General features: G+C 40.3%; 1 protein-coding gene across 1 annotated transcript in view; it reads right to left on the reverse strand.

The window, feature by feature from the left end:
• Positions 1-15,096, reverse strand: part of fndc1 (fibronectin type III domain containing 1) — a 364,919-nt gene that overhangs the window by 88,940 nt on the left and 260,883 nt on the right. The window contains exons 11-14 of the mRNA XM_060831599.1: positions 13,598-13,707; positions 13,348-13,459; positions 8,650-9,042; positions 4,304-4,384 (exon numbers count right to left, since the gene is read on the reverse strand). Coding sequence (XP_060687582.1) covers positions 4,304-4,384; positions 8,650-9,042; positions 13,348-13,459; positions 13,598-13,707 — 696 coding nt within the window. The remainder of the gene's footprint in view (positions 1-4,303; positions 4,385-8,649; positions 9,043-13,347; positions 13,460-13,597; positions 13,708-15,096) is intronic.

Genomic DNA, 15,096 nt, shown 5'->3' on the forward strand with positions numbered 1-15,096 from the left:
ATCCAATTCTAGGTTTAGTTTTGGGAATTAAAGATGGGCAAGTGGATGAAGTGACAGTAGGGGACCATATCAGGGATAGTGACCACAATTCAGATTTAAGGAAGATAATAGAGATAATTCAGGAATAAAAGTTTTGACAGGAGGAAGACAAATTTTATAAAACTACAAAGTGATTGGTTGAGATGGACAGTACAGGACTGCTCAAAGGTAAATCAGTGGTATACCAGGGGGAAGGACAAAAAGTGAAATCTTTATGACAAAAGCAGATACGTCTCCTCCAAGAATAAGAATGGTACTCCCAAATCTAGACCCTTAGAGTTGTCCAGAAAATAAGGGGAAGATTCAACAGAAAAAAGAAAGCTTATGGTAGTCGCACACAAAAAGAATCAAGATAGCCTAGAGGTATACAGAAAGTACAGAGACCAAGTAAAAAATAAGAAATAAGGAAATGAAAGAGAGGGCATGAAAAACATTAGCAAGCAAGATAAAAGAAAAACCCAAATATGTTTTACCTTACAGTTAGGAAGAAAACGGGACATTTCAGAGATGAAGGAGGGAACTTGTGTGAAGATGCAGAGGATCTGGGAAGAATTTTCAAATGAATTTTTTGGCTCTATATTCAAAAAAGAAAGAGATGATATTGATATAGTAATCCAAGAAGAGCAGTGTGAAATATTGATATAGTAATCCAAGGGGAGCAGTGTGAAATATTGGACAAAATAATTATAGGGAGAGAGGAAGTGTGAGAGCAGTTTGAATTTTCTAAGTGGATAATTTGCCAGTGCTGAATGGATTGTTCCTGCAGGATGTTGAAGGAGGTCAGGACGAAAATAGCAGATGCTCTAAGAGTTATTTTTCAATCTTCACTGGACACAGATGAAGTGCCAGAGACTAGACAAATGCAAATAGAGTCATAGAAATGTACAGCATGGAAACAGACCCTTCGTTCCAACCCGTCCATGCCAACCAGATATCCCAACCCAGTCTTGTCCCACCTGCCAGCACCTGGCCCATATCCCTCAAAATCCTTCCTATTCATATACCCACCCAAATGCCTCTTAAATGTTGCAATTGTACCAGCCTCCACACATTGTCTGGCAGCTCATTAAATACACGTACCACCCTCTACGTGAAAAAGTTGCCCCTTAGGTCACCTTTATATCATTCCCTTCTCACCCTAAACCTATGCCCTCTAGTTCTGGACTCTCTGACCCCAGGGAAAAGACTTTGCCTATTTATCCTATCCATGCCCCTCATAATTTTGTAATACTCTATAAGGTCACCCCTCAGCCTCCAACACTCCAGGGAAAACAGCCCCAGCCTGTTCAGACTCTCCCTATAGCTCAAATCCTTCCACCCTGGCAACATCCTTGTAACTCTTTTCTGAAGCTTTTCAATTTTCACAGCATTTTTCCAATAGGCAGGAGACCAGAAATGCACACAATATTCCAACAGTGGCCTAACCAATGTCCTGTACAACTGCAACATGACCTCCCAACTCCTGTACTCAATACTCTGACCAATAAAGGAAAGCATACCAAATGCCTTCTTCACTATCCTATCTACCTACGACTCCACTTTCAAGGAACTATGAACCTGCACTCCAAGATCTCTTTGTTCAGCAACACTCCCTAGGACCTTACCATTAAGTGTATAAGTCCTGCTAAGATTTGCTTTCCCAAAATGCAGCACCTTGCATTCATCTGAATTGAACTCCATCTGCCACTTCTCAGCTCATTTGCCCATCTGATCAAGATCCTTCACTGTGTACTATACCTCCAATTTTGGTGTCATCTGCAAACTTACTAACTATAGGCTCTTATGCTTGCAACCAAATAATTTATATAAATGACGAAACGTAGAGGACCCAGCACCGATCGTTGTGGCACTCCACTGGTCACAGGCCACCACCACCCTCTGTTTTCTACCATTGAGCCAATTCTGTATCTACCTTGTCGAACGCCTTACCGAAGACCACATAGATCACATCTACCGCTTTGCCCTCATCAATCCTCTTTGTTACTTCTTCAAAAAACTTAATCAAGTTTGTGAGACATGATTTCCCATGCACAAAGCCATGTTGACTATCCGTAATCAGTTCTTGTCTTTCTAAATACGTGTACATTCTGCCTGTCAGGATTCCCTCCAACAACTTGCCCACATCTGATGTCAGGCTCACTGGTCTATAGTTCCCTGACTTGTCCTTACCACCCTTCCTAAACAGTGGAACCATGTTAGCCAACCTCCAGTCTTCTGACACCTCATCTATGACTATTGATAATTCAAATTTTCAGCAAGAGGCCCAGCAATCATTTCCATAGCTTCCCACAGAGTTCTAGGATACGGCAGATCAGGTCCTGGGGATTTAACCACCTTTGCACGTTTCAAGATATCCAGCACTTCCTACTCTGTAATATGAACATTTTTCAAGATGTCACCAGCTATTTCCCTACATTCCATATCTTCCATGTCCTTTTCCACCGTACATTCTGACGCAAAATATTCTTTTAGTATCTCCCCCATTTTCTGCAGCTTCACACAAAGGCTGATCTTTGAGGGGCCCTATTCTCTCCCTAGTTACCCTTTTGTCCTTAATGTGTTTGTAAAAACCCTTTGGATTCTCCTTAATTTTATTTGCCAAAACTATGCCCCCTTTTTGCCCTCCTGATTTCCCTCTTAAGTATACTCCTACTGCCTTTATACTCTTCTAAGGATTCACTCGACCTATCCTGTCTATACTTTACACATGCTTCTTTCTTTTTCTTAACCTAACCCTCAATTTCTTTAGTCATCCAGCATTCCCTTTACCTACCAGCCTTTCCTTTCACCCTAACAGGAATATACTTTCTCTGCATTCTCGTTATCTCATTTCTGAAAGCTTCCCATTTCCCAGCAAATATTTGCCCCTGAAAGTTCTTGCCTAACAACGCTGAAATTGACCTTTCTCCAATTTAGAACTTCAACTTTTAGATCTGGTCAATCCTTTTCCATCACTATTTTAAATCTAATAGAATTAAAATATGGCTCTGTTGTTTCTAAAGCTTACAAAGGGAATACCAAACAATTCTACGCCAGTAATTTTACTTGAGTGATGGGCAAATTGTTAGAATTAACATTGAAAGTTCAAATAAGAATTAACATTGAAAGTTCAAATTAGAAAGGTATGGATTAGTCAGGGAGGTCAGCAAGCTTTGTTCAGCAAAGGTTTTGTTTCACAAATTTGGTTAAACTCTTTGAGGAAGTGACAAGAAGGATCAATAAGGGTCGTGCAGTAGATGTTGTAGACATAGATTTTAGTAAGGTATTTGACAAGGTCCCATATGGCAGACTAATCGAAAATGTAAAAGCCCAGGGGAAACAAGGTAATGTGTTGATTTTGATTCAAAGTTGACTTAGTATTAGAAAACAAAGTGTAATGGTCAGGCAGGAAAGTAAATGTAAAAACAATGACTGCAGATGCTGGAAACCAAATTCTGGATCAGCGGTGCTGGAAGAGCACAGCAGTTCAGGCAGCATCCAAAGTGCAGTGAGGTCGACGTTTCGGGCAAAAGCCCTTCATCAGGAATAAAAAAGAAAGTAGATGTAGTTCAACTTTGATAAGTACGAGTTAATGCTTTTAGAAAGGTCAAACTATTAAAAGGAACATACAAAACAAAACTGTGAGCGATAGATGAAATGACAGATCTTGGCATGCAAGTATACAATCTCTAAGGGTAGCAGTATAGGGAGATAAGCTTGTAAAGAAGGCATATGGAATGCTCTCCTGAATTTGGCAGAGGCATAGAATACAAAAGTAGGGATATAATTATGAAACTGTGTAAGACACTGGTGAGGCCACAACTGGAATATTGAAAGTGTGGGCATAATTGCAATGGAGAGATTGCAAAGATGATTTACCAGAATATTGCCAAGGCTTGAGAATTGTGGTTATGAGGAGCAATTAGAAAGACTGGGATAGTTTTCTTTGGAACAGAGAAAGCTGCGGGGTGACATGATTGAGGCATATAAAATTGTGAGGGGTAGAGATAGAGTAGACAGGAGAACTCTGTTTCCCTTGATACCTTAAATGTTTCATACAAGTACCTGGATCTGCATCTTAAGTGTTTGTAAGATGCAGGGCTATGGGCCATATGCAGGAAGAGAGATTAGAAAAGACACTGAGGTGGCTTTGGGTCAGCCTGGACAAGATGTACAATTGACCCTCTGTGGTTTTGTTTCTATACCTCATTGACATTTACAAGAGAGTGTACAGAATATTAAACAATGCAGAACAGAAAGAGAAGCAACCACAACCAGACAGTACCTTCTTTAATGTCTAAAGAATCCAATGAATCACCTTCTGTGGGAATGGTTAGCAGATCCCAGTCCATCCCAGAAGCCTCTTCTATTGAAAAGCAAAATTGTATAAAATGAAAATGATATGCAATTGAGAATTTGAATTTCTGCAAAGCAATGTAAAATATCACTTCCGACTGATGATAGGCTACTTGATAATTATTATCACTGCTGTACAATGTTCTGTGAAATTCCTTTGGATATTGTTTTAGTAATGATATTAACTAATCACAAGTAGCTAAATACCTTAATAATGGAAATGGATTTTCATTTAGATGCTGTCAGAACTTAGATTTAGGTCACTTTTTAAGTTTAATGTGAAGCTAAATTCAACTAAATACACAAAGAAAATTTGATTCATTTACTTGGTCATCTACATGAAAACAAATCTTGTTTGGAAAAGATAATGAGAATTCTTGTAAAATTCTTCCGTGAGAAAGTACTTATCACTTAGAAAGGATACATCCTTATTCAAATAAAATGCTGGAAATGTAAACCCTTGGGTAGTCTTTTTGAAGGATGAAGACCCTTCATCAGCACCATATCATTGACTGTTTCTTTATTGATCTCAACTGATTCAATATTGACAGCACTTTCTGTTTTGAATCTAGCTTTATGCATTTGTGGTTTCCATATATATAATAACATCTATGTGTGCTTATTCAATCTTAAAAGGAAATTCAAATTTTGTTGGTTGTCAGTGGCTCTTATGAATCTAATGCATCTATCAATTTCCCCATCCAAATTCAACTCTCTCCAGACAGAAAAGGAAACAATTGCAATTCATATAGTTACTTAATTTTAATGATTGAAAGGGTTTTTGAGCAGAAATAATATGCTGCTTTCACACCATTTGAAAACTAATTTGTAACCAAAATTTTAAAAATAATATGAATTGACTTTTTATTCTGTGACATATTATTGTCAGAGAAAGTGGCATTCATAGAGTGTAGTGGGCATGAAGTGCAATCTGTAGCTCTGGATTTCCCATTGATTTATTTAATTGGAGAAGGAATCAGAGCAACTATTTCCTGACTGATGCTCGAATGTGTGAAGATTACTCAGCATTAGAAACACTGATTTTATGAGAACCAAATTAATTTTAAAACATCCTTTCAATTAAGGAGATGCTGCATGTTATGTTCCAACACCTTAATTTCAAGAACACGAAGAAACACACTATTAAATGTTTTGTTGTTGAAGTATTTCTAATTGCAATGTGTTATGATCAATTCCAATATTGCCAAGAGGGCATTTTGGTTTAAATAGTCAGCATTGAAAAGGTACAATCTACAACTAAAATTGCTGAGTACAGTATATTATTTTTCTAATTATTGTATAGTATGCTGGGTTAATTTAGTACATCAGCCTTTAGCACAGTGTTACTAAAGCACATTTTTCTCCTCATTAGGAAAGTTTTGCTACTTTGGAAAAACTGAGACTTAAGTTCAATATTTCAACAATGCATCTAAGCAGAATAAAATATACTTACACATTTTAGCAATGTAAGTTTTACTGATTGAATTATGTTGCACAAAGCATTTTCTGTCAATTAGCTTCAATTATTCTAGTATTGTAACAATAACGTAGGTGATGAAATGGAGATGAATTTCTTAATTGTGTTCATGAGAACAGTCTTAGCAAGCACCTATGGAGGCGATGTAGCTGGATCTGGTTTGAGGGAATTAAGTGCATCATGATCACTGTATCATCAATTTTTCTGACCGAGAGTCAGTGTGAAAGAGGAAATAGTTTAGAGTGAGGGACGAATTGGGAGAGCATGACAGGAATGAAGGGAGCAACAGACCAGGACAGCATGACACAGATGGAGGGAGCAATGGACTGGGAGAGCACAACAAGGATGGAGGGAGCTAAGGACGGGGAGACCGTGGCAGATTGCAAGGAAGCGATGACCTGGTAGGAAGTGATAGACTAGGGAGGGTTCTAGGGAGGGTTTGGTGGAGCAGCAGGATAGGGAAGGGAGAGAGGGGAGAGAGAGAGAGAGAGAGAGAGAGAGAGACAGGGAATGTGGGAGAGAAAGATGGAGATGGACTGGAGAGAGAGAGAGAGAGAGACAGAGGGGGAGTGTGAGCAGGAAGGGAGGGTGGGAAAGCAGGAGGGATGGTGAGGGGAATGGGAAAAGGGGGAGCATGGGATGAAGCCAGGGAGGGAGAGGGGGAGTGAGAGAGGGCGAAGGAGAAAGGTGGGAGGGAGAGGGTGGGAAGCAATAGTACTAAAGAGAGAGGATTACAGAGTAAGAGAGAGACTTAGGTAGATGCAGTAATAATTGGAGATAGAGAGAGAAGGATTGTGAGTGAGAGAGATAGAGAGAGAAGGATTGTGAGTGAGAGAGAGAGAGAGAAGAAGAAAAAAAAGAGGGTGAAAGAGGAAAATGTATGGTAGCGAGGGACTGAGAGATTGGAAGACTGAGAACATGCAGGGGAATTGGGGGGTTGGGTATGATAAAAAGAGTAAGACTTGGGGTTGAGAAATAAAGACAATATAAGCAGAGAAAGGTAATAAAGAGAGGAAATAGAAGTTTGGATAAAAGATACAGGAAAATAGTCTGTGCTGTAGTGAGAGAAATGCAGAGAGAGAAAATGAAGTCCTCAGAAGAGACAGACAGAGAGACAGAGACAGAGAGAGAGAGAGAACACAAGCAAGCCTTTGTGGGTTGTGTTGATGGGAGAGGAGGAAAACATAGAATTAGAAATATAGAAAATAGGTGCAGGAGTAGGTCATTTGTCCCTTTGACCCTGAACCACAAAACAGAGAAATTGGAAGAGAGGGATTGAGGGAGTGGTGGAGAGCCAGAGAGAATGGTGATTATGAGTAGAGACAGAAACCAGTGGTTGATGGAGAAATAGATTTACTAGGTGAAGGGGCAAAAATAGATACAGTGGGTGTGGGTAGGGGAGAGAGAAGAGGGTACCTGTGGGTGGGAGAGACAGATCGTGAGAGGAAAGGGAGCTGAGAGGGTGTGGAGAATGGGGTGGGAGGGTTCATCAGGAGAGTTGGGGTGGTCAATAGGAAAGTGAAGAGACGGATTTGTAGAGATGTCTAGTGAGTATCAAAGGGCTAAAAGGGATTACTGGCTTTTGTTCCCAGCTGTTGGTTCAGTGATTCTAGGATTCTAGAAGTTGTCTTTACCAAAATGGCAGATTTTGCATTTCCATTGCAGAATATGCACTAACACATCAGTCTTTGGATTGCAATGTTAGCCATTTTAGGATTCTGAATGAGGTGAGACATAATAGAATTTCTATGGGTTTCTCACATCCTCACATCTAGTTAATGCTCCAAGACAGTTGAAGCAGGGGCCAGGATTGTGACTCTTCAACATTTCAGAATCCGCACAAACAAAAGGCTCGGATAGGGCAGGGCTGAAGAGAGCATGAATGGGAAGAGAGCACCTGTGCACTTTTAATGGTGGAGTGAGGGCAAGAAACACTAGGGTGGGAGAAACAGAAAAAGTGAGGCTGGACAGGCAGCAGCCATTTTAGGTAACTAATTGAGACAAGGGGACCTGGGATGCAAGAGGCTTTCTCTGTTCCACATAAAACTGTGACAACCATTTCTGCTTTGGTGGGGACAGGATGGCAGGATACAGGATGATTGTAGCAATGATTAAATTTATGAGTGTCCCCAAACCACCACCTCACTGGAATCCTACTGATGAAGGACAATCAAAAGGTTTATAACCTGTTGGATAACTTTGCTGTTGCTGTTGATCACATGGTTTTTAGGTCTTTTCATTTGTAACTGTCAACCTGACTGTTCGGTTTGTTCAATTCAGAATTTTAGTGTTCTCATTAATCTCTGTATTACCCTTAAGTTAAAATTTGGTTTGCATCCAGAAGAACAAAACAAATGAGCTCTTTCTAAGCTTCACCTGAAATACAGTGATATCCTGGTTGAAGGCAACCTAGTTATGTTTTTGATCATAGATTCCAAAGTCAAGTTAAAGTACCAACATTTAATAACCAACAGTTTGTAGAGTGCAATTGACTGCTAAAATGGTGCCCTACCCCTGACTGTCACCATACTATTAAAGTCCATATCACAGCTGTGAACTGGGCATGATATAATCTGCCCCATATCTTCTTGTGTGATCTTTGTAGTTAAGTACTCATTTCAACGCGGCATACAGTATTTGTGAATTCTACGCAATACTAAATCATAGGCATGTATGTACATTGTCAGGACAAATCAGAGACAAATATCATAAAGTTTACTTTAATAATAATTTGTCAAATGCTCCTAATTTGGAAAATTGCATTTATAATGGTTAATGAAATGCCCAGTGGTTCTTACCTGCAGTCAAGCTGTCAACAGTATCAGCAGAACCTAGAACAGGGTAACCAGCTTCATTCAATCTTAGATAACTGGCTGTGGGATATGTTGGAATTACAGTAGTAGGTTTAGTTGTTAGTTCTGTTGTAGTTGGCTCCGGTGTAGTAGTTGGCTCCGGTGTGGTAGTTGGCTCGGGTGTGGTAGTTGGCTCCGGTGTGGTTGTTGTAGCTGTGGTTTTGACTGTTGTGGTTGTAGGCGCAACTGTCGTTTTAAAGTGATGGAACAATCCAATGACGGGCTTTCCCCCGACTGACAAAACTGGCTTGCCTTTTGGGTCAATTAAAGGCTTACTGTCTCGTCCATGTCCAAACAAAGGTAAACCATCAGGACTCAGAATTGGAGTTCCTTTTTTATCTTTAAAATTGGACAGAAAAATGTTAGTCAGTTTAGAGCAAAGTCTTAAAATCCTTTTTTTTCTCATTTTTCCTCGAGTAGCTCCTGCACAGGTTGATTGAAAATATCTACCAAAATACTGAAGGGCTTTTCTGCTACGGTGGCAATGTTTCAACCTCTGAGCCAGGAGACCTGGGCTCAAGTCACACCTGCTCCCAAGTGTCATCACATGTCTGCACAGGTTGATGAAAATAACTAACCAAACACTGAATGGGGGCTCTTTTGTGCAGTGGTAGTTTTCCTATCAAGAGCTAAGAGGGCAAGATTCAAGACCCACCTGCTCCAGAGGTACATAATAACATTTCTGAAAGGTCAATTAATAATATCTACACAAGTACTGGATAAGGCTGTTGTGCAGTGGTAGTATCCCCTACCCTGAGCCAGGAGGCTCAGATTTAAATCCTATCTTGCAATTGTGTTGTAACATATCTGACCAGGTTGATTAAAAAAGATCTACCCAACTACTGATCTGCTCTTGAAGCCACAATATTTATATGACTGATCCAGTTAAATTTCTGTTCAATTCTTACCCGTAGGATGTTGATAATGGATTATGGCACTGCTATACTTCATGTGAGAGATGGTTAAATTTTCATAAATTGGAGATAACTTTTACCTAGCATTTGTATGTGTTACATTTGAGTATTACTTGCTACTATCGTTCCAATCCTGAACATTATTCAGGATTTGTTGCAGGAGGACAGAGAATGCTTCATCATCTGAAGATTTGCAAATGATACTGAACAATAGCTAATCATCAGTGTATGTCCTTACTTCTCACCTTACTTTGGAACAAGTGTTATTGATGAAGCAGTTAAGTTTAGGACATTAATGTGAGGCACTCCTGCAGAGATAACCTTGGGCCTGAGATGGTTAGCTTCCAATAACTACAACCAATTTCTTTTGTGCTAGGTATGATTCCATCCAATGGAGATTCTCTACCGATTCCCCCACCTGAATCAATTCCCATTGATTGAATTTTATTAGGGTTTCTTGATGCCACACTCAGTCAAATGTTATCTTGAAGTCCAAGATAATCATTCTCACCTCAACTGTGGTATTAAGTTTTTTTTAATCATGTTGACCAAGACACTATTGAGGAAGTGAGGACTGCAGATGCTGGAGACCAGAGTTTCGGGCATTCCTGAAGAAGGGCTTATGCCGGAAACGTTGATTCTCCTGCTCCTCTGATTTTGCCTCACATGCTGCACTTTTCCAGCACCACACTTTTCAACTCAAGACACTATTGAGGCATGGAGTAAGTCTATGATATTGGCAAAACCAAATTCAGCAACAGCAAGCAGATTAGTTTTGAGCTAGTGCTAATTGGTAATGTTTGATGACACCTTCCATCACACTGACTGACAGTGGTCTGATGATGCAGTAATTGGTGGATGGATTGGCTATGCTTTCAGCAGATAGGACATACTCAAAGACGGCTAAACACCAAGGGTCTGTCTGCATTGAAATTTAAGAAAATGAAATGGGTCTTATTTGAAACACAGAAGACCCTGAGGGGGTGCTGAATGTTTTCTCTTGTAAGGTTGTCTGGAATTAAGGGCAGAACAAAAATTAGACATCTCCCAATTAAAATTGAGGTGTGGAGAAATGTTTCTCTGGGGCTGTTAACCTGTGGATTTTGTTCTACAGAGATCAGTAGAAGCTGCATCTTTGAATATGTTCAGAGTTGAGTTGATACAATTTTGTTGAAGAAAGGAATCAAAGGTTATGTGAGGCAGTCAGGAAAGAGAACTAAGTTATAATCTTATTAAATGGTGGAATAGGCTTGAGAAGCTAAATGGCTTACACCTGATGAATATTTAACACCCAGTGTTCCTTGAACCGGGTCTTTATTTGAGCCACATCATTCTATTTCCACATGACAATCTGCACCTGTAACTCACAATCTTAGTTATACTCCAAGCATTCACATACATGCACAGTAACTTTGATTTAGACTTCATATTTTTCTTGATAACTCTGACTTCACCTATTAACTTGCTATTGTCTATATCAATGCCAGTTGCATCATCTTTTCAGCAACACAATCATCTGCCTGATCTCCCTTTTTCAGCATTTCTTTGCATATAGTACTAGGAGTAATCCAGAGATTACTACATTGAAGGTTACTAGTTTTCTACTAAGCACCTAATTCTGATTACATCCCCTTCTTCCTGAAATCATTGATACCAAAACCTCAGGCCGTTCAACCCCTCCCAACTGAATGTCTTGCAGCTGCCCTGAGATATTCTGGACCCTGGCACCAGAGAGGCAACATTCCATCCAGGAGCCACCTTGACAGTCGCAGAAATGCCTGATTGTTCCCCAAACTAGTAAATCCCCTATCACTTTTGCTCCTTCTTCTATATTTTTCCTCACCCCCTGTGATGCCACAAATCTGGCCCCGAGTGCACTCACCTGAAGAATCTGCGCCCTCATCAATTTCCAGAATGGAAAACTGATTTGTCAACTGGATTGACCTGCCTGGCAGTCACTGATTCCATTCCTCTCTCCAGGCTCTTAAATTGCACTGCAACCACTCTTGGCATCCATGTAACTCTCAGCCATGCAGATGTGCCACAAAACCACTAGTCGTCATTCAAGCTCAAGTTTCTGCAGTGCAATGCATTTCCTGCACATACAGTCATTGGTGACTCTGGCACGATCCCTGACTTCCTACATATTACAGGCCACACATTCCACTTGAATGTGCTATCATATCTTAAACTTAAATCTTTCTTAGTCTGAAACTTACTTCCATTCTGCTAACTTTATCTCTGAAAGTTGCCACCCAGGTAAATAGTGCTGTGAGGAAGGCATATGGTGTACTGGGCTTTATTGGCAGAGGAATTGAGTTCCGGAGTCCTGAGGTCATGTTGCAACTGTATAAGACTCTGGTGCGGCCTCATCTGGAGTATTGTGTGCAGTTTTGGTCGCCATACTATAGGAAGGATGTGGAAGCTTTAGAACGAGTGCAGAGGAGGTTTACCAGGATGTTGCCTGGAATGGTAGGAAAATCTTATGAGGAAAGGCTGAGGCACTTGGGGCTGTTCTCATTGGAGAAGAGAAGGTTTAGGGGAGATCTGATAGAAGTGTATAAGATGATTAGGGGTTTAGATAGGGTAGATACTAAGAACCTTTTACCGCTAATGGAGGCAGGTGTTACTAGGGGACATAGCTTTAAATTAAGGGGTGGTAGGTATAGGACAGATGTTAGGGGTAGATTCTTCACACAGCGGGTTGTGAGTTCATGGAATGCCCTGCCCGTATCAGTGGTGAACTCTCCTTCTTTATGGTCATTTAAGCGGGCATTGGATAGGCATTTGGAAGTTATTGGGCTAGTATAGGTTAGGTAGGATTCGGTCGGCGCAACATCGAGGGCCGAAGGGCCTGTACTGCGCTGTATCCTTCTATGTTCTATGTTCTATAACTTTACTCTACTTCCCTTACACTACTTTGCTTATATTTCAAACCCAGTGCCGAATCTGATACAGAATAGTTTTCCAATTTCTTGTACAGGTTTGGTACAATGGAGTGGCTTGATCGATCATTTCAGAGGGTAGTTAAGAGCTAACCATGTTGCTGTAGATCAAGAGCCACATATAGACCAGCTGACTTAGAACACAGAACATAGAACAGTACAACAAAGAACAGGCCCTTCAGCCCACGATGTTGTGCCAACCACTGATCCTCATGTAAACCTAATGTATGAACCCTTAAATTTCTGTGACCATATGCATGTCCAGCAGTCTCTTAAATATCCCCAATGACCTCGCATCCACAACTGCTGCTGGCAACGCATTCCATGCTCCCACAACTCTCTGCGAAGGTTATTTCCCCGAAGATTGTTAATGAAGCAGATTTTTAATGAAACAGGTTTTTAATGTGAAATCAGTAACTTTATGGTTGCCAACATTGAAACTAGATTTTATTCTTAATTCTATTTAATTAATTCAATTAATTAATTCAACTTATATTTCCCTAGCTGCTGTAGCAGGATTTGAATTTATGTTTCAGAAGGATTAATCCTAGTCTCTGGCTTACGTGTCACATTCCCAATGCTAAGTATCATATTGTAACCAGAACAGTGTATAATAAACAATATAGAAATATCAAATACTTTAATTGCACAGGAAAATTCATAGGCAACCATTTTGTTTTGAGTGTCATGTAAAGAAATCTATTCAGTATCCAATGTTGATGAAGTATTACCTTTCTTTATGCAACCAAATGTATCTTAAGAGATTTGACTGGAATCGTACAAACCTAGTATCGTATGTCCATCTGCTCCCAGTTGTATTGGGAGGGGTTTTCCATCTGTATCCTGGAGGATTTGTCCTTCAGGGTTCATCAATACTCCTCGATCAAAATCTACAATCTTTTTTGAAGATAGAAGCTCGTAAGTCACAGTAGCAACCCTCATCCAATGAGCAGATTAAAATGTTTTTTAAAAGTGATTTGATTTTGACATTGCATTTGATATTTTCATAATCCAGTTGTACAAGGAATACTTTACCCATTTAGTGTCTTGAGGTCCAGTGATGACCCTACGCCCAGTTGCCTTTTCATTACTATCACTGCTGGGAGAAACCTTACTTCCTGTTAAATTTGGTCTGCCAGACTTCCCTGCAATTTGACACAATATTTCAATCTGTAAATGAGTGATATCCACTTAAAATCTGTATTTAGATCTTGTAAGTTTCTCAATAGTTAAGTGAATTATTTTTAATCTTATATAATATGTAAAATACATCTTGTTTATTTAACTGAACCTAATTTTACATGTTTTGAGAATATAGCAGATAGTGTTTGAAAATGTCCACCATTCCCAGCTTTACTTGAATTGTGGTGACAATTCAGTTTCTGAGGTAATTCTGCGCATAAAAATAGAAACATAGGAAGAGTATTGGGCCTTTCGGTTCTTTGAAAAAACTAATTGGGTCATGATTAATCTGCAACATTACTCCATCTACAATATTTGTTTCTCTAACCCTCAATTCATTTGTCCAAGAAAACATTAGCAATCTCAGTTTTGAAACCCACAACTCGTCTGTTTTGGACGAAGACTACCTTTAGCATGAAAATCTATCAGATATTACCCCTGATCAACCAAACTCTATAGAAGATAAAATAATTCTCCAATTTTTTTCATCGCCTTTGCATCTGTTCTGATGAAGTCACTTTTCAAACGGGGGCCTCTAAAATGTCTACCTTTCTCCACAATTGAGGATTTCCCACCACTGTGGTTTAGAGCGGCCTCAGCCACATCCGACCCATTTCCTGCATTTCTAACCTCACCCCCTCTTTTCCGTCCCACAACACCGAAAGATTAGATTTTTTTTAGATTAGACTTACAGTGTGGAAACAGGCCCTTCGGCCCAACAAGTCCACACCGACCCGCCGAAGCGAAACCCACCCATACCCCTACATTTACCCCTTACCTAACACTACGGACAATTTAGCATGGCCAATTCACCTGACCTGCACATCTTTGGACTGTGGGAGGAAACCGGAGCACCCGGAGGAAACCCACACAGACACGGGGAGAACGCGCAAACTCCACACAGTTAGTCGCCTGAGTCGGGAATTGAACCCGGGTCTCAGGCGCTGTGAGGCAGCAGTGCTAACCACTGTGCCACCGTTCCCCTATTTCTCACTTTCAACCCCACTAGCATCCACATCCAAAGGATCATAAACTGCCATTTTACCCACCTCCAGCAGGATGATGGACAAATACTCTCCTCTCTTCCTTTGTCAGCACTTTGCAGGGACCATTCTCTCTGGAAAATTCAGGTCCACTCCTCCTTCACTCTCAATCACTCTCCAACTCCCCACTGCAATCCCCAGTTGCAGAAGATGCAACGATTGCCTGTTTACCTCCTCCCAGCTCACTATCCAAAGTTCCAGACCCACCTGCCAGGTGATGTGATTTACCTGCACTTCATTTAATCTAGGCGAAATTGACGACTGCAAATGCTGGAGATTAAAGTCAAGAGTGTAGTACTGGAAAAGTAC

The sequence above is a fragment of the Hemiscyllium ocellatum genome, chromosome 10, assembly GCF_020745735.1.
Source record: "Hemiscyllium ocellatum isolate sHemOce1 chromosome 10, sHemOce1.pat.X.cur, whole genome shotgun sequence".
NCBI classification, from domain to species: Eukaryota; Metazoa; Chordata; class Chondrichthyes; order Orectolobiformes; family Hemiscylliidae; genus Hemiscyllium; species Hemiscyllium ocellatum.